The following is a 22,929-nucleotide window of genomic DNA, read 5'->3' as shown; positions in this document are numbered from 1 at the left end:
GATTGGCTAGGAACATTAGGCAAAGGTCGACTGTAGAGATTTTACTCAGCATAGCCAATGCACATCTGTTTTCTAGTGGCTAAAATAGAGGACTTGACTTACAGCGACATCACTTCCGCATTGGGGAAGGGCCCATTTCCTACATGTGGCATGTGGTGGGGAACTCTTTCTGTGGTGTCAGCTTCAACAACTAAATAATGGAGAGGAATTCAGCGGAGGTAACCACAATGCATGTATAACTTGTCTGTATACACATTCCTGTCTTTAAAGCGGCCCCTTACTGGTTGGACGAACCACAAAACCTTATTTTGGCCCCTGGTGAAGATGGTAGACTCGTGTGTCGAGCCAACGGGAACCCGAAGCCTACAATCCAGTGGTTGGTGAATGGAGAGCCCATAGAATGTAAGCAAACTGATGGCTTTGGGGCTCCCTAGCAGGGACTGAATTATATTCATTATAGAAGCATGCACCAAGACATGAGGAATTTCATATAAATTGCTCCTCTTTTCAGGGTGGAAAAATAATAAGCATGAGTCATGCTAAGGGTGTTTTCAAGATCGTAGTTATTTGAGATGTTTCAAGCGCACGTGCCTTCCTCATGGTGTCTTTCATCATCCTTTCCATGAGTGGAAGATCTAGTTATGATAGTGTTACAACTGTGACACCAAAGGTCACTTTAAAACAAAACAAAACAAAAAAAGTTTTTGGTGCACTTAAAAATGACCAGTAGCAATGGTGAGAGCCAAGAAGAGTGCAGGCAGGTGTCCATCATGCCGGTAGCTCTCTTGTTATCCTTCAGTCCCATCAAGATACACTCCCCTCCATTAATGAGGAGATGAAAACTACAATGAGGATTAGAATGAAATTAACATTGGACTGGACAAACCAAGAATAACAAGGAAAAATCCAATATTTGTGTTGAACAGAGGAGTCTTAATTTAAAGTTAAGTGTGTATAGGTGTGACAGAGTTCAGGCGACTAAATGACTGGATATCTGTGTGTGTTATGTAATGTCTAGCGCTTGCTATTTTAGGATTAGTTCCTAAAACAATGGATTTTTATCGATTTCCCTCACTAAAAGTAATTTGTCATGGAATCATTGAAGAATATTATCAATGCCTAACTTAATGTAACATTGCTTCTGCATCAGAATCCTTCTGTAATGCTCATTGGCTTTAGATGCATGGTTATGAATTATGGAGCAATCACATTTCAACAAGATCCTTCTAAAAAGAAACCGAAAATGACCTGAAACTAATCCTGCTAAACTCTTTTGGTCACTTCAGATAAACTAGAGAGAAAGGTCATCTGTCTTTTAAAAGCGAACTGATAATTCTTCAAGAAGTGTCTCTGTGGGTACTCCACTTAAGGTGTCTTGGCGCCCTGCTCTTGTAATCGGAGATTTGTAGTAGCAGTGCTCAACTGGGCCGCGTGTGCGCCATAGCTGTCTCACGCTGCTCTGAGTGGTTACATAGCGGTGCGCAGCCAACCGTCCCCAAGTTCCTTCTCTACCCCAGAGAATCAGCGTGAACCTCTGAAGTAGAGAGGAGGAGGGAGGATAGTGGAGCACCCAGAGGGACAAGCATCTTGAAGAACTTCAGTTACTGCACAAGGTGAGTAACCGTCTCATCTGTCATATAAATAAGGTCTAGGCCACATAAAAGACCCTAAACTATGGCCCATATGATTACCTTAAATAATAATTTACATTCCCCCTGCTCACTAATCACTCACTATAGAGTGGATGGCAGAGAGGAGCAGGTTGAGACTGAAATTGACTCTATAAATCCTCCTCAAAATAATGAACTCAGCATTTCCCAGGCATTACCACCCTGCTTTGTGCTGGGGTTAAAGAGTCACACTGTGCCCTAGGGGCCAGTGTCTGAACATGAGCACTATTGGCCGCAGGCCATGCCAGACACCGGGCATAGCCCCTAATGATCTTGGTCTGCATATGACCTGAGGACTTCACAGACTCCCATGCTGGCACTCTGAAAAGCTTTACTCCATCCTCAGCTTGCTCTGTTGGGTATGTTCAGTAGGATAACCAATTGTAAGCGGGGTCAGGGGGTTGGATGTCTCGGGGGGTGGTTAATGGGATTTGGAGCCTTTCACCCAAGTAAAGTTTAATAGCAAACTGAAGAGCTCTCTCTTCCTCCTTCTGTTTGTTCTGAAGCTGCTCCTCCCAACCCAAGTCGGGAAGTGGCCGGAGACACCATTGTATTTCGGGATACCCAGATTGGCAGCAGTGCCGTGTACCAATGTAATGCTTCCAACGAACATGGCTACCTTCTGGCTAATGCCTTCGTCAGTGTTCTGGGTAACTATCTAATGCTACAGATGGTCTGCTGATATCTGTGTTACGGAGGTGGATTGGGAAGGTCTTTACAGTGAACACAGGAGTTCTTTAACTTCCCAGCCTAGAGGTGTTCATAAGAAAACAGTAATCTCTGAATTCATGGGTGAAATCACCATCTCCCATAGAACAACATTCCCAAAATCTCTGGCTAATTTAAGTCATGATAGATAGCAACTGTAGTGGGTTAAGATTGTTAAGGATGCTGGTGGCAGGACCGCCAAGCATCAGGGCTGGTGTTGGCAGGAAGGCCATAAATAGAAGGTAGTAAGAGACAGAGAGAGCAGTGGAAGGGTAAAAGTGAAGGGAGGGGATAGGAGGAAATGTGGGAGCTTTGCAAAGCCTTGAAGAAGGAACTTGAACTTGAGGTGCAAGAAAAAGAGAGTCCTGTGACTAGAGAGGAGAGATGGGGATATGGTGTGGTTACAGCACATGGGATTTTAAAGACACAAAATGCTCATTTGACAGGTTTCAGAGTAGCAGCCGTGTTAGTGTGTATCTGCAAAAAGAAAAGGAGTACTTGTGGCACCTTAGAGACTAACAAATTTATCTGAGCATAAGCTTTCGTGAGCTACAGCTCACTTCATCGGATGCAAGTAGTGGAAAATACAGTGGGGAGATTTTATATACACAGAGAACATGAAACAATGGGTGGGATGCTCTTTGTTGTTTAAGATGTGCCTCCCCGGATTCTTGCCCCACGGAACCAGCTGATCAAAGTGATTCAGTATAACAGGACCCTCCTTGACTGCCCATTCTTTGGCTCCCCGATCCCCACTTTGCGCTGGTAAGGATTCCAACACTCAGAACTGCTGATTGCAATGGGCTTTGGAATGAGCCACTTCCTCCTGCTGCTTCCTCTTACAATAGTTTCTTGTATTGTTATGAGGTTTAAGAATGGTCAGGGAAGCGCCCTGGATGGAGAGAACTACCAGAGGCATGAAAATGGGAGCTTGGAAATAAACATGGCTCGGAAGGAGGACCAGGGAATCTACACCTGCGTCGCCACCAACATTCTGGGTAAAGCAGAGAACCAGGTTCGTTTGGAGATCAAAGGTAAGAGACAGTGCTGTCAAAGTGTTGCACGTACAGGCCCACCTTCTCACAAGCATCCACAATTTTCCATGGGCATCAGTTTACACCCACAAGTTGGGTAGTTAGCTGGTTAATTCTCGTGCTGTGCATCAAGCACAAACATACCCACAAAACTGGGATCCCAACACATTTAGTTTCCATTATATGCAAGACTGATTTTCAATTAAGCCTAAAAGAATTCAGTGGTGGCTGGTGCCTAACTCTCTTGGGCTCCATTGAAAATCACAGCGTAAAGGATTTATTTTTCCTTTACCAATTTTTTGTTACACACTTTCATAGCCTATAGGCAAAGAGGCAGATCTTAAGAGCTGGAGTATGGCGTAGTTTAGCTTTGTTTTTGTAGTTTAATATCATAGAATCATAGAATATCAGGGTTGGAAGGGACCCCAGAAGGTCATCTAGTCCAACCCCCTGCTCAAAGCAGGACCAATTCCCAGTTAAATCATCCCAGCCAGGGCTTTGTCAAGCCTGACCTTAAAAACCTCTAAGGAAGGAGATTCTACCACCTCCCTAGGTAACGCATTCCAGTGTTTCACCACCCTCTTAGTGAAAAAGTTTTTCCTAATATCCAATCTAAACCTCCCCCACTGCAACTTGAGACCATTACTCCTCGTTCTGTCATCTGCTACCATTGAGAACAGTCTAGAGCCATCCTCTTTGGAACCCCCTTTCAGGTAGTTGAAAGCAGCTATCAAATCCCCCCTCATTCTTCTCTTCTGCAGGCTAAACAATCCCAGCTCCCTCAGCCTCTCCTCATAACTCATGTGTTCCAGTCCCCTAATCATTTTTGTTGCCCTTCGCTGGACTCTCTCCAATTTATCCACATCCTTCTTGAAGTGTGGGGCCCAAAACTGGACACAGTACTCCAGATGAGGCCTCACCAATGTCGAATAGAGGGGAACGATCACGTCCCTCGATCTGCTCGCTATGCCCCTACTTATACATCCCAAAATGCCATTGGCCTTCTTGGCAACAAGGGCACACTGCTGACTCATATCCAGCTTCTCGTCCACTGTCACCCCTAGGTCCTTTTCTGCAGAACTGCTGCCTAGCCATTCGGTCCCTAGTCTGTAGCTGTGCATTGGGTTCTTCCGTCCTAAGTGCAGGACCCTGCACTTATCCTTATTGAACCTCATCAGATTCCTTTTGGCCCAATCTTCCAATTGGTCTAGGTCCTTCTGTATCCTATCCCTCCCCTCCAGCGTATCTACCACTCCTCCCAGTTTAGTATCATCTGCAAATTTGCTGAGAGTGCAATCCACACCATCCTCCAGATCATTTATGAAGATATTGAATAAAACCGACCCCAGGACCGACCCTTGGGGCACTCCACTTGATACCGGCTGCCAACTAGACATGGAGCCATTGATCACTACCCGTTGAGCCCGACAATTTAGCCAGCTTTCTACCCACCTTATAGTGCATTCATCCAGCCCATACTTCCTTAACTTGCTGACAAGAATACTATGGGAGACCGTGTCAAAAGCTTTGCTAAAGTCAAGAAACAATACATCCACTGCTTTCCCTTCATCCACAGAACCAGTAATCTCATCATAAAAGGCGATTAGATTAGTCAGGCATGACCTTCCCTTGGTGAATCCATGCTGGCTGTTCCTGATCACTTTCCTCTCATGCAAGTGCTTCAGGATTGATTCTTTGAGGACCTGCTCCATGATTTTTCCAGGGACTGAGGTGAGGCTGACTGGCCTGTAGTTCCCAGGATCTTCCTTCTTCCCTTTTTTAAAGATTGGCACTACATTAGCCTTTTTCCAGTCATCCGGGACTTCCCCGGTTCGCCACGAGTTTTCAAAGATAATGGCCAGTGGCTCTGCAATCACAGCCGCCAATTCCTTCAGCACTCTTGGATGCAACTCGTCCGGCCCCATGGACTTGTGCACGTCCAGCTTTTCTAAATAGTCCCTAACCGCCTCTATCTCCACAGAGGGCTGGCCATCTCTTCCGCATTTTGTGATGCCCAGCGCAGCAGTCTGGGAGCTGACCTTGTTAGTGAAAACAGAGGCAAAAAAAGCATTGAGTACATTAGCTTTTTCCACATCCTCTGTCACTAGGTTGCCTCCCTCATTCAGTAAGGGGCCCACACATTCCTTGGCTTTCTTCTTGTTGCCAACATACCTGAAGAAACCCTTCTTGTTACTCTTGACATCTCTGGCTAGCTGCAGCTCCAGGTGCGATTTGGCCCTCCTGATAACATTCCTACATGCCCGAGCAATATTTTTATACTCTTCCCTGGTCATATGTCCAACCTTCCACTTCTTGTAAGCTTCTTTTTTATGTTTAAGATCCGCTAGGATTTCACCATTAAGCCAAGTTGGTCGCCTGCCATATTTACTATTCTTTCGACTCATCGGGATGGTTTGTCCCTGTAACCTCAACAGGGATTCCTTGAAATACAGCCAGCTCTCCTGGACTCCTTTCCCCTTCAAGTTAGTCCCCCAGGGGATCCTGGCCATCTGTTCCCTGAGGGAGTCGAAGTCTGCTTTCCTGAAGTCCAGGGTCCGTATCCTGCTGCTTACCTTTGTTCCCTGCGTCAGGATCCTGAACTCAACCAACTCATGGTCACTGCCTCCCAGATTCCCATCCACTTTTGCTTCCCCCACTAATTCTACCCGGTTTGTGAGCAGCAGGTCAAGAAAAGCGCCCCCCCTAGTTGGCTCCTCTAGCACTTGCGCCAGGAAATTGTCCCCTACGCTTTCCAAAAACTTCCTGGATTGTCTATGCACCGCTGTATTGCTCTCCCAGCAGATATCAGGAAAATTAAAGTCACCCATGAGAATCAGGGCATGCGATCTAGTAGCTTCCGTGAGCTGCCGGAAGAAAGCCTCATCCACCTCATCCCCCTGGTCCGGTGGTCTATAGCAGACTCCCACCACTACATCACTCTTGTTGCACACACTTCTAAACTTAATCCAGAGACACTCAGGTTTTTCTGCAGTTTCGTACCGGAGCTCTGAGCAGTCATACTGCTCCCTTACATACAGTGCTACTCCCCCACCTTTTCTGCCCTGCCTGTCCTTCCTGAACAGTTTATAACCATCCATGACAGTACTCCAGTCATATGAGTTATCCCACCAAATCTCTGTTATTCCGATCACGTCATAGTTCCTTGACATCACCAGGACCTCCAGTTCTCCCTGCTTGTTTCCAAGGCTTTGTGCATTTGTATATAAGCACTTGAGATAACCTGTTGATCGCCCCTCATTGCCAGTATGAGGCAGGAGCCCTCCCCTCACAGACATTCCTGCCTGTGCTTCCTCCCAGTATCCCGCTTTCCCACTTACCTCAGGGCTTTGGTCTCCTTCCCCCGGTGAACCTAGTTTAAAGCCCTCCTCACTAGGTTAGCCAGCCTGCTGGCAAAGATGCTCTTCCCTCTCTTCGTAAGATGGAGCCCGTCTCTACCCAGCACTCCTCCTTCATGGAACACCATCCCATGGTCAAAGAAACCAAAGCCTTCTCTCCGACACCATCTGCGTAGCCATTCGTTGACTTCCACGATTCGACGCTCCCTACCTAGGCCTTTTCCTTCCACGGGGAGGATGGACGAGAACACCACTTGCGCCTCCAACTCCTTTATTCTTCTTCCTAGAGCCACATAGTCCGCAGTGATCCGCTCAAGGTCATTCTTGGCAGTATCATTGGTGCTCACGTGGAGAAGCAGGAAGGGGTAGCGATCCGAGGGCTTGATGAGTCTCGGCAGTCTCTCCGTCACATCACGAATCTTAGCCCCTGGCAAGCAGCAGACTTCTCGGTTTTCCCGGTCAGGGCGGCAGATAGATGACTCAGTCCCCCGGAGGAGAGAGTCCCCGACCACCACCACCCGCCTTCTCCTCTTGGGGGTGGTGGTCGTGGAACCCCCAACCTCAGGACAGCGCATCTCATGCCTTCCAACCAGCGGAGTCTCCTTCTGCTTTCTCGCCCCAGACATATCAGAATTATGTGGTTGGATACTTGAAGATCTGAATGACTGTCTGAGGACTTTATTTTGTTTTTTAAACATGATGAGCTGCCTAGAGCATGAGATAAATACCAGGCACATTGAAACACACAAAAGATGCGCATGAGTCGAGCAAGGTCACAGTTCAAGCAGCAATGAAACGTTTGAGTAAAGCAAACAGTTTCTGTTGTGGCTTCGCTTTCCTAGTGAAATGCCCTTTGACTCAAAAATCCTGTTTTAGATCATGTCCGTTTGTATTAAAGGGAAGGTGCGTTGCTGAGTGTAAGATAGGTAGAGTGATACTAAATTACCCAGCTTATAAGCAGGTACTTGTAAGTAATGGAGAGTGTGGCCAGCTGGATGGCTTGTGGCATTTGGCACACGTCCACATATGCCTGACTTTTACAAGTCACACTCCATCTCCCCTTTGGTCTGGGTACCGAGCTATAGACCCTACTGTTATATGCCTTCAAGTGACATCTTGTGATTCTTTGCAGACCCAACTAGGATCGTGAGAGGGCCAGAAGATCTGATTGTAAAGAGGGGCTCCATGGTTCGATTAGACTGCCGTATAAAACATGACTCTACGCTGAAACTCACAGTCGCCTGGCTGAAAGATGATACACCTCTGTACATTGGAAACAGGTCTGTGCACTGGCATATGACTGTATATCTGTAGTTACACGCTCCTTCTGTCTCCCAAAATAGTATTACTCTTCGCTCTGTCTTTATAGGAAGCTCATTTCAAGAGCCAGTGCGTGTAAACAATTGGTCTGGTTTCACAGCCCAGACAGCATTTCTCACATTCAACCCGGAGGGGGAGAGTATGCATAGAATCCCCAGTGTCCCTATGATTCGACACTGAGTGGTGCTACATTTCTGTGGTGTTAGCTCCTTCAAATAGAAAGTGACTAGCAATTTGGAATTGATTTGATAGTTACGCGAGACTTTTTGATCTCAGGTTTCATTTATATAAAAATATCAAAAAGATGGAAATCAGTGTTTGTTTTTTAAGAATCTCAATAAAGTATCTTGGTTTAATAACTACAAACTATTTCAGAATTAATACTTGTCTGCTTTGATTTACTGTGCCAGTACAATTGCAGTTCCCCTTTCCCAATCTCTGTCTCCCATCTGGAGAAAAGGAAATGAGCTTTTGATCATGGGACTCAAACTGTTCCCTGGTCAGAAATTTGTTCCCATAGAAGAATCTGATTCCATCTCCTGGCCTGCTAGGATTATTGCATGTGCTTAGTAATGTATAGCTATACAGCACTGTAGAGACTCTGATGCCATGGGAATAAGTTCAGTCTGAATACCTGGATGGATAGATTATGCATTTGCCCTGGACAAAATATACAAAAAACAACAAACAGAATGAAAAGTACATCCCTGTCCTGATGAATGTAAAACATGAGTCAAACCCAGCTAGACTTACTCATGCAAATAGTCCTATGGAATCCAATGGGACTTTTCACATAGGTTAGGACAAAATCCTAACACCGTGTGTTTTTGTTATCAATTGTATCCTTTCAAGGATGAAGAAGGAAGATGACGGTTTGATAATCTATGGTGTGGCTGAAAAAGATCAAGGAGATTATACATGTGTAGCCAGTACTGAACTGGACAAAGACTCCGCCAAAGCATTCCTCACCGTGCTAGGTAACCATTCTTCCACTTGAATTTACTACTAACCCAGAGATTGGAGCCTCATAGAAAGCAAAGTAATAGAACTAAAGGCATTGGTTTGTTAGTACAGACTGATTATTCATGTCAAGTTCTCACAGCCAAACTTGGGTAATGCATGATCAGACACAGTGAAATTTAAAAAATGTTTAACATTTAATGTAATCTAATACTTTTGTAGGTCAAGCCCTTATTGCCATAGCTATCAGTGGTTTTACGTAGGTTTGCTGTGAGCTTCTTAAGCAAAGTAGTGTAGTAAAAATGGTTAGTTTCTCCACCAGTGTCTTAATGGGACTTAGTGAATACATGCAGCCTCATTTCAAACCTGCTCTAATGTTGCAATTGAACCTTCCAATTCAGCAGATACTGAAAATAAAGGGGAAGAGAGGAAAAGACAGAATACATAAGGAGAAATAAGCCACGTGGAAATCAAGTACAGAGAGACTGAGTTGAAAGGAGCTGAGGGGGAAAGAAATCAATTCCTATATGGAGCCAAAAATTCTCAAACATGGGTGCGTAAGGTTAGGCATCCAAATAAGAGGTCTGCTCTTCAGTGGAGTTAGACATCTGCAATTCCAATTGAAGTCAACAGGAATTCAAGCTGCTCATGACCTTTGAAAATCAGGCCCCTTATTTAGATGCTAAGCTATAGTGGGAGAGAGAGGAAACATGCCCTAGTCCTACAGGCTTTGCTCCAGGTGGAAGTGGTAATGAATCTTCCTTTTTGGCAGGGGGAGGAATGGATTTAAAGTACAGGGGAAATGGGTTTTATAGACTGGGATTGGGTTTGTGGCCGCTAGACCTACTCTCAAACTTTGAACTCCATGTTGAGGCTCATCTACCCTTAGTTCTCAACTATTAGAAACCTCTTGAAGAGCCTGCGCCTGTTTAAATCGACGTTGAATGTATTGCTGGCTCACTCAGCATGCCATAAGGATCCTGCATCCCTAATCACTCAGCTAAATTTGATTTTTCCATTTTTTTTTAACAAATAATTGTGCTTAAGCTAATTAACTCGTTTGTTTCTCCCATGTGCAGCCAGCACAAAATGGATTAGAGGTTATGGGAGCCCCTCTGAGTCTCTAGGGGGCGGGCTACAAGTACTGATGCTCACTGGATCCCACACTGGGGGAAATGGAATCCGCCTCTAACTTGTTTTTACTACATGCCCCTTTGATGAGCCAAGTTTAATCAGTAAACTAACTCCGTTAACAGCCAATGTCTTACCTTGCAGCTGTCGTGTCTGCTCCAACTAATCGTATGACAGCCTTACCCAAAGGTAATCACCACTAATCAGTTTGGTTTATTGAAACCCTTTTATTTGTATATGCTTTGTTTTGTTTGGCCTTTGCAATAACTCTAATGGGAAATGTAGGGCTGGAGGGGTTGAAAAGACGCTCCAAAGCCTGCTACGGCATGTTATTTCTAAGGGTTGTCACAACTAACCATGAGCAGAAAGTTGCTGTGGTATTTTTGTAATGGTTGTCTGGATGTCAAGGTGCAGTATGGTATAGCACAAGAATAGTATCACTCTGCCACCGCCACCTTGCCTGTAGTAAGTCCCTGAATGGGGAGTTAGGAAACCTGGTTCTGCCACTGATCTTCTGGGACATTGGCCAAGTCACTGCCTCACTCTCCCTATCAGTAAAATGGGGGTGAAAATAGTTAGTTACTTGCATGGCTTCTCTTAATTAATGGCTCTCCCTCTAAAAGGAAGGTGACCCAAGAGTGTAGAGTCTTATGACCTTGCTCTACAAGAACAAATGTGGTTTGTTTTCCTTGTCTTTTTGTCAGTCCACTATCCATACAGTATATAACCCACCATGTTTTTCCTTAGGTTTGATGCCTTTGTTCTATGTATGCACACCTCTTTCTACATTTGAATGTAGAGGGTTTTTTTAATCTTCATACACTACATTCTTGGGCATTGCCAGCCCCATCAATATATCCTGGAAAGGCCAACTGCACTCCCACAAAGAGCCCTGCTGAAGGGCACTATATTTTTTCAGATTAAGAGAAAACACTTCTCTGCTAAGAACTGAATGGAAACAACTCCTGTCACATGCAGCTGCTGCCAATGACTTTCTCACTGCTGCCTTTGAGAGTTAGGCAGAACTCTCAAAGGCACCCAAGGCATTAGGTGTTCAGTTCTCATTGACTTTCAGTGGGATTGCCAAAGGAGCCAAACTTTGGTTGTTACTTTGCCAATAGAACGACCTGAGCGGCCTCGTGACCTGGAGCTGACAGACCTGGCGGAAAGGAGTGTGCGCTTGACATGGATACCTGGTGATGACAATAACAGCCCAATCACAGGTTGGTGCTCACCCCTCCCCTCTAACACCAGACCAGGCTGTATTTGTCAAGCTATTGTTTTTGTTAACAAAAGTCTCTCTTTCTCTGGGAGTTGGGAGAAACCCTGCCATTAACCTGACCTACCATCTCTCTCCTGTCTAGATTATGTGGTTCAGTTTGAAGAGGACAAGTTCCAGCCTGGGTCGTGGCATAACCATTCCCGTTATCCAGGGAGCGTTAACTCAGCTGTTCTGCGCCTCTCACCCTATGTCAACTACCAGTTCCGAGTGATCGCTGTGAATGAAGTTGGGAGCAGCCTGCCCAGCCTTCCTTCTGAACGATACCATACTATTGGGGCAAGTAAGTACTTGGAGTCAAGTTCCATTTAACTCACTGTTGTGGTTTTGCTGCCAATCTCAGCCATGTACTGCTTTGCTCTCTGAATGGCTTTCATCTGTCATGTCAGAAATCAGACATTAGGTGAGTTTCTTTTACAAGCCCATTTTCCATGGGTGTTGAACTCACAGGGCTAGATACTGCTCTTGGCTACAGTACTGTAAAGCCAGAATAATATGACTGAGAGCAGAACTTAATCCATGTACTAATGGGTTGGGATGAATGATGTATTTGGTTAAGCCCTGTGCACAGTAGCAAAATTCAAGTTGAAAGAGCTAAGGTGGGTAATTTTTCCAGTGTAAGCTGCTTAGAGGGGGGTATTCCTCAAAACAAATCAATCTTTCCATGATGCTGCAACTGCAGAAAGGAGGAAAATCCTTCATCCCCTCCTCCTGCAGGAAGCTTCTTTGAAAGTTTGACACTAGGCCTGTTTACACTGCAGCTGGCAGTGGCTCCCCCCAGCCCCTGTAGATGAGCACACTTAAATAAGTAGTGTAGACTCTGCATCATAGGCTAGCCAGCTGAGCTCAGAGCAGGGAGGCATGCTCCCAGAACTGCTAACTCCCTCCACTATTCAAGTTTTGGCAAAGATCCCAGAACAGGCTGGGTGTGCAGTGCAATGCAATGCAGTATAGCTCATTTTTGAATGCCCTCTGTGTGTTTAGCACAAGGTGCTTATGAACCTAAATCTCTGGGTTTTTGGCTGCTTAGGGCCTACTCATTTTCAATTGACATCTGTTAAGTAAATCTGAACAAGAATAATCAATACATCCCTCAGCTTTTGATTAACACAGAAGGCACCTTCTAAACATATAGGACTAGATATTTGGAAGCCAATTCAGGCAAATTAGGCTGCTCATTGTGTATTAATAACCAGTTTACTCTGTGCAGGGCTTTTAAATGCCTACATTTTCAACATTGTAAGACAAGATTTTTATGTGGATTTCAGGTCCAGAAATCAACCCAACAGGAGTTCGAGGAGCAGGGACTCAAAAAAACAACATGGAGATAACTTGGACTGTGAGTTTAATTTTTTGGGTGCCAGAGTATTTATTTAGAGCTGGATGACATTTTATTTCAATGGGCTTAGATAATATATATATCACGATTTCTCTCAGTGCATCAGCCTTCTTAAGGTGAGTATATTTAAATCACTCCTCATGCTCTTCCCTTTACATTCTAGGTAGCTGCTGGAATACATCAATTCCCATGCAATTTTGATTGTTTGTTTTAATAGCACCCAGAAAGACACATTCCAAAGAGCTTACTCATTTAAGACACGAGTCTAAGGTGAAAGTTACACAAGCATGAGCATTTTGTTACTCAGTTCAGAAACAGTGACAGTACTCTAACACCATTGTTGACTCGCTCCTTGGAGGTGCAAGTGATAGACAGCGATGTCTTCAGTCTTCCTGCAGAAGCCTGTACTCAGGTGTTGCATTAGGGAGGAGGTTGGTCTCCAAGATCTGTTCACAGGAATGGAAGCAAAAGAAAAGTGGTTAGGGGCAGTTCCTTGAGAATCAGGTTTTACCTCTCTTGCCTAAAGAATAATTGAAGGCAAAGTGTCACTCCTAAATTTTCCAGGGTACATAAAGAATTACTCTGTGGCTTGCTTCTTGAAGGAAGCTTGAGAGGAGGATAATTATAAACAGACTTTCGTTCCTGAAGCAGATGTACATCCTGCCTGGACCTACACAGCAGTCACCAGGAATTAAGCCAAAGTCTGGTGTGGGGGAGGGATAAATTGCAGCTTTTTGTTCATGCCTGTATTGTGCAGTGTAAATACCTTACTTATCTTTTCATCCATTAAGCCGCTGAACGCAACCCAAGCTTATGGGCCCAACCTCAGGTACATAGTCAACTGGAGGCAAAGGGATACGCGGGACAGCTGGAGCAATGAGACGGTGAGAACCACAAGGCATGTTGTCTGGAATACACCCATCTATGTGCCCTATGAGATCAAAGTGCAGGCAGAGAACGACTTCGGGAGAGCTCCAGAGCCTGACGTCATCATCGGCTACTCAGGGGAAGATTGTGAGTATTTTCCTAGCCAGAGCTATTAAGTGTTACCGTAGGGGAGGGGAAAAGAAAAGTGAAAGTTAGCCAAGATTTCCTCACCTACTGGAGATGGAAAAGCTACATTGCAGCTCAGGGTGGACACCCTTAGAGCCAGGCTTGGTGTGTCACAGCAATCCAGTTCCAGGTGATTTGAGGAGGAGAAGACAACTCTTCAGGTTCCATTCCTAGCTGTCACCAAAATCCCTGTGGAGCCCCAAGCCAAATTACTTAGCCTCCATTTGTGCAAACTGGACTACATCGCTTCTGAGAGTGATGTGGGCAAGGAGGTTTGAGTTTGGGTGTTTTGGCCCTTGGATGAAAGGCACAGCTGGGCAAAGTAGTGGTTGAACTGAGAGGTGTGATCGCAACTCTGGTAGGCGTTACCCAGGGTTCTGAGAGAACTTGTGATGCCACATCTGTATTTAGTATGGGTGCCTACCTGAGCTGCAGGTAACTCCTCCCTCTGCTCTGAGGGAAGTGTAGGTTAATTAGGTCATAATCTTGCGTGCTGGTCAGAGGGAAATCATGGATTAGATTGCTGTGCCATGGCTTTAGATAATTAAAATTTACCATTATAGCTACTTGCATGTTTATCTCCTAGTGGTTTCACTGCCTGCAACAGATGGGTGCTCTGAACTGTGACATTTTTAAAGAGAAAGTATTTTAGTTCCAACTCTATTGCACCACATGATGGGGAGTCTTGCCTTGAACTCCTGCTAGGATTGTTGTTGGGGCTATGGGCTCAGCACTTCTGAAAAGGAGTTCCACAAAAGGTCACCTGGAATAGCACAAGGACCACCTCCCCCTGACTGGCTGAGCTCAGAGCACAAAGTATGGGTGGTACTACTACAAAGGGGAAAAATAAACTCAATCCTAACATCCCCTGCTCTTGGCCACAAGCTTCAAGAGGCAGAGCCAGGGATAGGTAAGGAACTTAAAGAATACAGCTTAGATTGCCTTACACACACACCACACCACTGTCATGCTGCACAGTTGCCAGCTTTGTGCCTTAAGGTATTTCTCTCAGTTTAAAGTAGACATTGGGGACTGCAGGGACTCAAATACACCTGAATGTGTGTCTTGCTGGAGCTAAACTAAAGTGAGATTTGGTCTTGGAGAGTTCTGTTCTTTGAAACTAGATCTCATTATTTAGCTCCCTAAATGACTGGGATAATTCTAAAAAGATGGGAAACAATCTAAGTATGGACACTAGATCCTGCACATGCCCCTGGTGAATGCAATGGGCTAAACTACTGGATAGGTTTGTTCCAATAGTTTCTCTCTAAAGATGCTAACTTTAGGAGTGCTTTTACTTCGCTCCCAAGCCCCCCCTGATAACAGTATCTTTACCTTCAGCTTATTGTTCTTGTGTGTGATTCAGAGTGGCCAACATCTGCTTTTGACCTAGGATGAGACAAAAAACCAAACAGCCTGAACATTCTTGGGGGGTAATACATGTATAAGCTGAGCAACATCTTAATGGGCTAGTGTGGCCTTAGCTTTTTCAAAGGCTTCTCAGGCACATAACTGGGGCTGCTTTAACAGTAGCAAATCAAATGTTGGGTTTTGTGGCCATGCTGCTGAAAGACTTTTGTACAGCTCAGCCATTGCAGGGTTAGTGCTGTATACCCAGCATCCATTAGAGGCCATCGGCGTTTATTTGCTTCACTCCCTGGGTGAGCACACTAGAAAGAGCAGATTCTTCTGCTGTGTATAATTAAATGGTGATGCAGAAGAGTTTCCTCTGACCCAACTAACTTGTGCTAAGTACCATTTATAATGTTATATGTCCACCTTGTTCCACAGGCTTTTTGACTGACCTGCTGCAGTGCCAATCAATATTAGAGCTGTGCAAGCTAGAGCCTCAAGCACTTCAACCAATTCAAACCTCCAAGGGACCATACCACTCCCTCCCTGGGATAGGCCTTAGGAATCTCTGCTTACCTTAGACATTTTCCATTTCCTCTCCTACTGCAAAGTGCACTAGTGAAAAATGTTTCTAGAGAGGGAAAAAAAATCCCATTGGCCTTTAAGGGGCTGCTCTGTCCTTGGTCCTGAAATCACCAGACTATCTTGTCTAAAGCTTCAGATAACTTAATTCCTATTGCAAAAGTCTTTAATAGTTTTTCTGGCAAACTAAACTTGGCTCTTGCTTTGTTGGGATGGCTTTACTGCAAGTTATGTCTTATTGCCCAGTTTTCCCTTTCCCCCCATAAACTGGTTGTTTTGGGGAGCAGTTTCTGCCACAAGATATAGTATGTTTTTTGTAAATGGCTAACTCTTGCACATTAAATACATAATGTTAGATTAAGGCTAGATGACTATAATGATCCTTTTTAGTTTGACATCTGGCATAAAGGAAGCCATGGAAACTTGCCTAGTGACTCCTGCATCTAGCCCTAATTACAAGCTTTCTTCCTCCAATAATTTTCAGCGGTGACTAGTGATGGGGGGTGCCTCACATGACACCTTTAAGAGAAGGTGATTCAGAGGATAGGTGTGCTCCATCCTTTCTGAATCTCACCACCAATCACTTTTGCTAGGGATGTCCGTTGAGATTCTCCAATGGGTGGGTGCAGTAGTTTTAAATGAGTATTCCAGCAGAGATCAGAAGTTCTTATACAAGCTACAGTGAAACCAAAGCAAGTGCATTTCCCCATTGGAAAGCTAGTCTGTACTGAGTGAACAAAGATCTTCTGCACCATTCTTCATTACCATGTAAATCTAGATGATTGGCTGTGAAAGCAAAGGGTTGTTCTGCTGTTGTGTAATGTAGTGGTGGTCATCCCTCCCCCTCTGGGTCCTAGTTAGGCCAGATCACTGCCTCATATCAGGGGGAATTAGTGAATCAGGGGCTAGCCCCTGACCCTCTTGGCAGGGAGGAGCACCCAACAGTCTAGGGGCTTAGGGCCTCAGGCAGAGCACAGCACAGCACCAAGCTCTGACAGACAGAAGACAAACATAGGCCTCTTGGCCTACCGTGGGGAGGTTGCCACCTTGGGGTTGGCAGCAGGGAGCCCAGGCCCATCCTACTCCACCAGGTCCCAGCCCAAGGACCTAACAGTGGTCAAGCATCCACCACGGGGTCAGCAGAGATCTGCCTGAAACATGCTGGCCTGGATTCAGGCAAACCCAACCCAAAAACAATCTAGTCTCTATGGGCTACTTCCAACTACCCCTTTGTTTGGTACCTCAGCTCCCTGGGTGTCCTGTCTCTCTGGGGTAGATAGCCAGCATCTCCTCAGGGTCAGCAGTGAAGTCAGAGGCCTAGCAGCAAGCAAGATAAGTGTCTCCTTCCCAGGCTCAGCTCCAACTGAACTGGAGGCTCTACCTTTTATACTTCCTGTGGGTGGGGTGAGCCAGGCCTGACTCCACCCACCCAGGCACAGGGTTCCTCCCCATCAGGTCAGAGGAAGTCCATAAAGCGAGTGCTGCAGCAGACCGCTAAGTTTGTGACAGACTGACCCAGTCAGTCCTAACCTGTAATGGAAGCAGAGAGGGGCAACCAATTGCATGCTTGCTTCTCAAAGTAGCTGATCCATTGCAGAGGCCTGAGGGAAGTGCTGCTGTTAAATGGATCAGGAGTGATCGCACAGCAACACCATGAGTGGCTGACAGATTGTAACACATTGTTCCCTCCTGGAGAGGCACCGCCAGGAGCAACCCAAGTATCCCCTAGATTCAGAACCTTCCTGGTCAGAAAGTCTCAGGAGTACCAGATTAGTCTAGATCTGGAAGAGGACGATCACTTAAGGACACTGTGCCAGATCATCCGCTGGTGTGAACCAGCATAGCTTTAGAGAATTCACTGGAGTTCCAGTTGACGCCAGCGGAGGAGCTGGCCTGTTGGGATCCAACTTTGGGTAAGCTGGACTCAGACTCATTTGCACCTGCTCTCTCATGTAAGTCACCTTGCACCTCACTCTGTTAGCTTCTGAGCCATCCTAGAGCACACAACTTAGACAGGCATGCTTCCAAGCCATGCTAGTGCAGTAGCTGCATTCAAGGCACAAAGACAGCTGGGATCCTTTAAAACTAAGAGGGGAGAGGGCTAGCCAGTTTAAAAACACGCAAACAATCGGTGTTGAGAAATGTGGCTGCATCAGTGTTTATTGGGGGAATTGTTAAATGGTCAACATGTTGCATGACAGCTGGATACTCTGCCTTGCACTGATCCAGTGTTGTTGCTTCCAAACAGCAGAGTCTTGTTGGATTGTGGACACACTGGATCAGCTCCTCAGCTGGTGTGTAAATCTGAAGAGCTTCACTGGCTTCAGTGAAGCAATGCCAAGTCACACCAGCTGAGAATCTGGCCCATGGTTGAACATGAGCTATTGCCCTTTTCAAAATCTAAGATTCCTAAAATTAGCAAGATCTTGTTAAACAAGGAAGTAATTCCTTTATCTGGCACAGCCAAAAAGAATACTAGCATATAATGGGAAACATTTTTAAACCATTCTCTTTAGAAAGTTGGCTGTACTGACTAATGGTTAGAGCAAAGGTCTCCGAACAGAGATTCTTGGACTGGATTCCCAACTCTGCCACTGACTGTGGGGGGGGTGGGGCACACAAGGAGGAGAGGAGAGAAGGGTACACACCTGAAGTGGATTTTGACCTCTGTGCCTTGGATATGTAATACTTCACAGCTCCCTGCTAGTGTAGGAAAATACTTTGAAATCTTCAGATGAAAGGTGTTAGGGAGGTAAATCTGTATATTGCTTCATTATCTGGGTATATTTACTGCATGGCAGTGGGACACACATTCATCCCTTAAGTAACTAAGTAGTTTAAGCAAGAACTCTAGAATTGACTGGCTCCTGCTGTTTTGTTACATCAGATGTGGAAATCCTTGAAGTGTGACAAGATTGTGACTTTTTGTTGGGATAACTGCACAAATGAGATCCTGTCTTCCTGCAAATATTCTAACATAGGCAGAACTGCTCCTGAATGCCACAAGGTGGCAGCAGGGGCTTTTGCAAGTCTGATTATATTTACCCCAAGATGACTCTAGAATGAAAAACAAAATGCCTCAAAAACCTGCCTAGCAGGAATTGCAGGAGGTAATCTTCAGAAAGAAAGGGGGTGTAGACTACTGTTGGAATTAAAAACCACCAACCCAATGTGTGCCTAATCTACACTTTGCTTTATTCCTGAATGCTTAGATCCCAAGGCTGCCCCCACTGATATTAGGCTAAAAGTTATAAACAGCACAGCAGTCAGTCTCCAATGGAGCAGAGTATACCCGGATACCATCCAGGGACAACTTAAGGAATACAGAGTGAGCAAAACCAAATTGTTTGGATACTGACTATTAATACAGCTAACCTTGCTCACAAAGGGTGACCTGGAAATGTGGCCAGTATGCAGTGGGGATGACATAAAACAGTAAGTTGGGCCTAATAAGCTTGGGTGCTATTATGTGGGCACATTAGTGATCATGCCTAGCCATTCTGGAATAACACCTGTGTGTTGAAGACTAAAGAAACACACAGACTGGCTTTTGTTTAATGACTGGAAAACAAGATCTATGGAGATCTTGTTTGCAGGGGCTGATTTAGGGCCAGATTCTGCTGCCATTGAACATCAATGGCAATACTCAGACCTGAGTGAGAGTAGGATTTGGTCTTGTAATGAGACTTAGTCCTGCATATGCAAACATGCACAGCCTAATATGTGCTACTTATTGGAGTCTCTGCTCTTACAGTCAGAAAAGAGTCTGTTCGGTGCCCACATCACTGAGCCCTACAGTAGGGCCATATATACATGAGCCATATAAACAGTACTACTTTCCCCACCCCTAAAGGTGGCCACTGCTAAGTAAGGTTATTGCTGCTGCTTGTATTATACCTAAATAAGACAACTCCTGTCTGTAGAACTGTTCAGTTACACCCTTTCAGCATTATGCAATTTGCATGGTTTTCATGGGAGAAGGGGGGAGGAGGAGAAAGAATCCTTAGATACCAATATACTATTTGTGTCATCCCTAATGTAGACAGTCTTAATAAATGCTATCTGGATTTGCTCTGGTCAAGATTTAAAACAAACCATACTAACGGAAAACTAAAGAAAGTATAGAGCTAAATATACTGTATAGTCATTGCAACAACTGTCCTTTATCAAACATATGTGCTGCTAATAATCTCATGTGCCAGTTGCAATGCCTGATCACAAGCAGAAAAGTCTGGACTTAGTCAAAAATCTGATAGAAAAAGCTTTTGAGAATTTAGCAATACAGGTTGGTGGCATATTCTGTACATGTTCATACCTTTCAAATCCAAGAATTCAATATTCATAGAAAATTCTTTGAATTCTGCCTTCATTTTCATTACTCTCTCTTGTGCACCATTGTATATCTATTTTCTATCTAAAAAATATCTATATTTGTAGGGATTCGAATCAGCATCTTTTTCAAGTTCAGACTTTTAATTGTGCCTGGACATATTAAGCCTCTTCCTTTCTTTATAGTTAAAATTTACTAATTCATCCGGAGGGGTAATGCTCTCTGCCTAGAGCTGAGGACTTGGAACCAGAACTGTTCAGTTCCATCCTGATCTCTGCAGCTGACTCACTGTGACCTTGGGCAAATCACTTAGCCTGACCATTTCTCAGCTTCTGCATTTGTAAAATGGAGATAATATTACTGACCTACTTCCTGGGCAGTTATGAGGCTTAATTAATTGTTCTAAAGCACTGAGAGGCAAAGAATTGTTATGCTTTATTAATTAAAACCAATTGTACCTGAATGGGAAAAGCTTCACTTGCCCTACATATTTCTTGAAGGCCTATTTCTGGAGAGAAAGTAGTTTGCTGAAGAACCTGTGGGTCTCCAAAAAAAGGCAGTCTGTGGGTTTTGTTGGAGACCGACCACGGGGCCTAGTGTCCCGGCTGTTTCCTTACAGCAACTACAAACTGGAGATGGTTGTAGTCAACGGGAGAGGAGATGGGCCTCGGAGTGAAATTAAGGAGTTCACAACACCTGAAGGAGGTAGGTTCTTCTGGAATTTTTGCAGGCCTACACTGTTGTATGCTTTGTGCACATGCTGGGAAAACTCTGCTCCACAGTACAGACCTAGAGCCTTAAAATTCCTCCTGCCCCGTTTGGTAATTCCATAGAATGACACAGATCCAGTTTAAAAATGAACAGAGCCACCTATCCTGTGCAGGACAGGTGCAGCTCTAAGGTGCCAAAGCTGTCACTCTGCATTTCTCTACCTGGAGCACAGGTATGTACATCTTGCTGTAGCTCCTAATGGCAGAGGTACCCATAGAATCATAGGGTTAGAAGGGACCATAAGAGTCATCTGGTCTAACCCCCTGCCAAGATGCAGGATTTGTTGGGTCTAAACCATCTGAGACAGAGGACTATCCAGCCTCCTTTTGGGAACTGGCAGTGAAGCAGCTTCCACAAGCTCCTGAGGCCTCTATTCCATTGTCCTGCTGTTCTTCATAGTTAAGAAGTTCTCCTCAGATTTAATCTACATCAACTACACTGTAATTTGAAGCCATTGTCACCTCCTGTGGCAAAACAACTTCATCTTTTTTGTGGCAGCCTTTGAAGACTGCTATCATTTCCCCCCTTAGTCTCCTTTTTCAAACTAAAGAGACCCAGTTCCTTAAACCTTTGCTCATACAGCTGCATTCTAGCCCTTTGATCATCTTTGTCACTAGTTTCTAGATCCTTTCCAGTTTCTCTACATCCTTTTTATACATTGGTGACCAAAACTGGACACCGTACTCCAGCTGAGGCCTAACCAGGGCTACGTAGAGAGCAGTAGTATCATCTCCCATGACTTGCATGCTATGCTCCAAACTATTTTTTTTTGCAACAGTAGCACAGTGCTGACTCATGCTGAGGTTGTGATCCACCACAATTCCCCAATCCTGGTCAGCAGTGCTGCTGAAAAGCCAGTTACCACCTATTCTATATTTGTGCTTTTGGTTTTTCTTCCTTAAGTGTAGCATCTTACATTTATCTTCACTGAATTGCATTTTGTTGCTTATAGCCCAGTTCTCCAGTTTAATCAAGATCCCTCTGAATTTTAGCTCTGTCCTTCAAAGTGTTAACAACCCCCCTTAGCTTTGTGTCATCTGCAAGTTTGATCAGTGTACTTTATTCCTACATCCAGATCATTTATAAATGTTAAACACCCAACCCAGAACAGATACCTGTGGAATCCCACTGGAGACCTCCCTCCAGTCTGACATCATTCCATTAATAGAAAAGGAGTACTTGTGGCACCTTAGAGACTAACCAATTTATTAGAGCATAAGCTTTCGTGAGCTACAGCTCACTATCTTATGCTCTAATAAATTGGTTAGTCTCTAAGGTGCCACAAGTACTCCTTTTCTTTTTGCGAATACAGACTAACACGGCTGTTACTCTGAAACATTCCATTAATAGTTACTCATCTGTATGGAGAGTTATTCCAGAATAGCCATTCTGGATTAACACCATGCATGGATGCACTTATCCCAGAGTAACTGTATCTTACTCCTAATTCATTAATCTGTTTCCAGAGTGGATTAAAACTAGTTCAGAATAAGAGCATCCATCCATGGAGTTAATCAGGAATAGATAATCTTAAATTTACACCCTACCTGAGTCTGAATGAATTTCCATGTGTAGACAAGCCCTTAATTTGTATCTGTAAATTCAAGACAACTTTTAGAAGTACTTGAGTGCCTGGCAGGAGAAGTGCTGGGCTGACTTCCCTGGAGACTGAAATGCTCAGTTCCCCTCCCCCCACCCACCCCAAAGGTATGTGCTGCACCATACAAGGGTCCCCAACACCATGTGTCTCAACCCTGATTGGGAAGGAGCATCCCCAGTAGGGAGATAATAGTTTAGTCTCCATGTGATTTGATTCTTGGCTTCTCTTTCAAGGTTGCCTACAAGGGGATCAGTTAGCACCAATTGTGGTGAGTGTAAGGATGGGGACACCAGCACAGCTGGACTGAAACCCAGCAAGTTTGTCACACAAACCTGAGTGGGATTTGAACAGAGACTAGCCCTGTTCCTCTCATAATAGGAAGCTGTACCGGGCCAAAGGGCTGGCACACTCCACCATGAGAGCCATGACTGTTTGCAGAGGGG

The 22,929-nt window shown here is 44.8% G+C and overlaps 2 protein-coding genes across 37 annotated transcripts in view; one reads left to right on the top strand and one right to left on the bottom strand.

The window, feature by feature from the left end:
- NFASC (neurofascin) overlaps nt 1–22,929 on the top strand; it is a 187,617-nt gene that overhangs the window by 106,126 nt on the left and 58,562 nt on the right. For 24 of the 34 annotated variants that reach the window (XM_078849742.1, XM_078849746.1, XM_073319988.2 and 21 more), the window contains 13 exons: nt 271–402; nt 2,177–2,320; nt 3,032–3,143; nt 3,246–3,412; nt 7,901–8,048; nt 8,941–9,065; nt 10,324–10,368; nt 11,301–11,402; nt 11,544–11,741; nt 12,727–12,797; nt 13,589–13,811; nt 18,998–19,113; nt 20,616–20,820. In XM_078849742.1, coding sequence (XP_078705868.1) covers nt 271–402; nt 2,177–2,320; nt 3,032–3,143; nt 3,246–3,412; nt 7,901–8,048; nt 8,941–9,065; nt 10,324–10,368; nt 11,301–11,402; nt 11,544–11,741; nt 12,727–12,797; nt 13,589–13,811; nt 18,998–19,113; nt 20,616–20,820 — 1,788 coding nt within the window. The remainder of the gene's footprint in view (nt 1–270; nt 403–2,176; nt 2,321–3,031; nt 3,144–3,245; nt 3,413–7,900; nt 8,049–8,940; nt 9,066–10,323; nt 10,369–11,300; nt 11,403–11,543; nt 11,742–12,726; nt 12,798–13,588; nt 13,812–18,997; nt 19,114–20,615; nt 20,821–22,929) is intronic. The other 10 variants (XM_073319994.2, XM_073319993.2, XM_078849757.1 and 7 more) reach the window with 3 other exon arrangements.
- Nucleotides 12,990–22,929, bottom strand: part of RBBP5 (RB binding protein 5, histone lysine methyltransferase complex subunit) — a 174,565-nt gene continuing 164,625 nt past the window's right edge. The window contains exons 16-19 of one of the 3 annotated variants that reach the window (XR_012155823.2): nt 15,186–15,239; nt 14,275–14,343; nt 13,564–13,833; nt 12,990–13,243 (exon numbers count right to left, since the gene is read on the bottom strand). The gene's annotated coding sequence lies outside the window, so the exon portion shown is untranslated. Of the gene's footprint in view, nt 13,244–13,563; nt 13,834–13,895; nt 14,040–14,274; nt 14,344–15,185; nt 15,240–22,929 lie in introns of all 3 variants that reach the window. The other 2 variants (XR_012155824.2, XR_012155822.2) reach the window with 2 other exon arrangements.

This window comes from Lepidochelys kempii, chromosome 21, assembly GCF_965140285.1.
Source record: "Lepidochelys kempii isolate rLepKem1 chromosome 21, rLepKem1.hap1, whole genome shotgun sequence".
Taxonomy (NCBI): domain Eukaryota; kingdom Metazoa; phylum Chordata; order Testudines; family Cheloniidae; genus Lepidochelys; species Lepidochelys kempii.
Note: the sequence above shows the minus strand (reverse complement) of the source record. Positions and strands in the feature narration are given on the sequence as shown.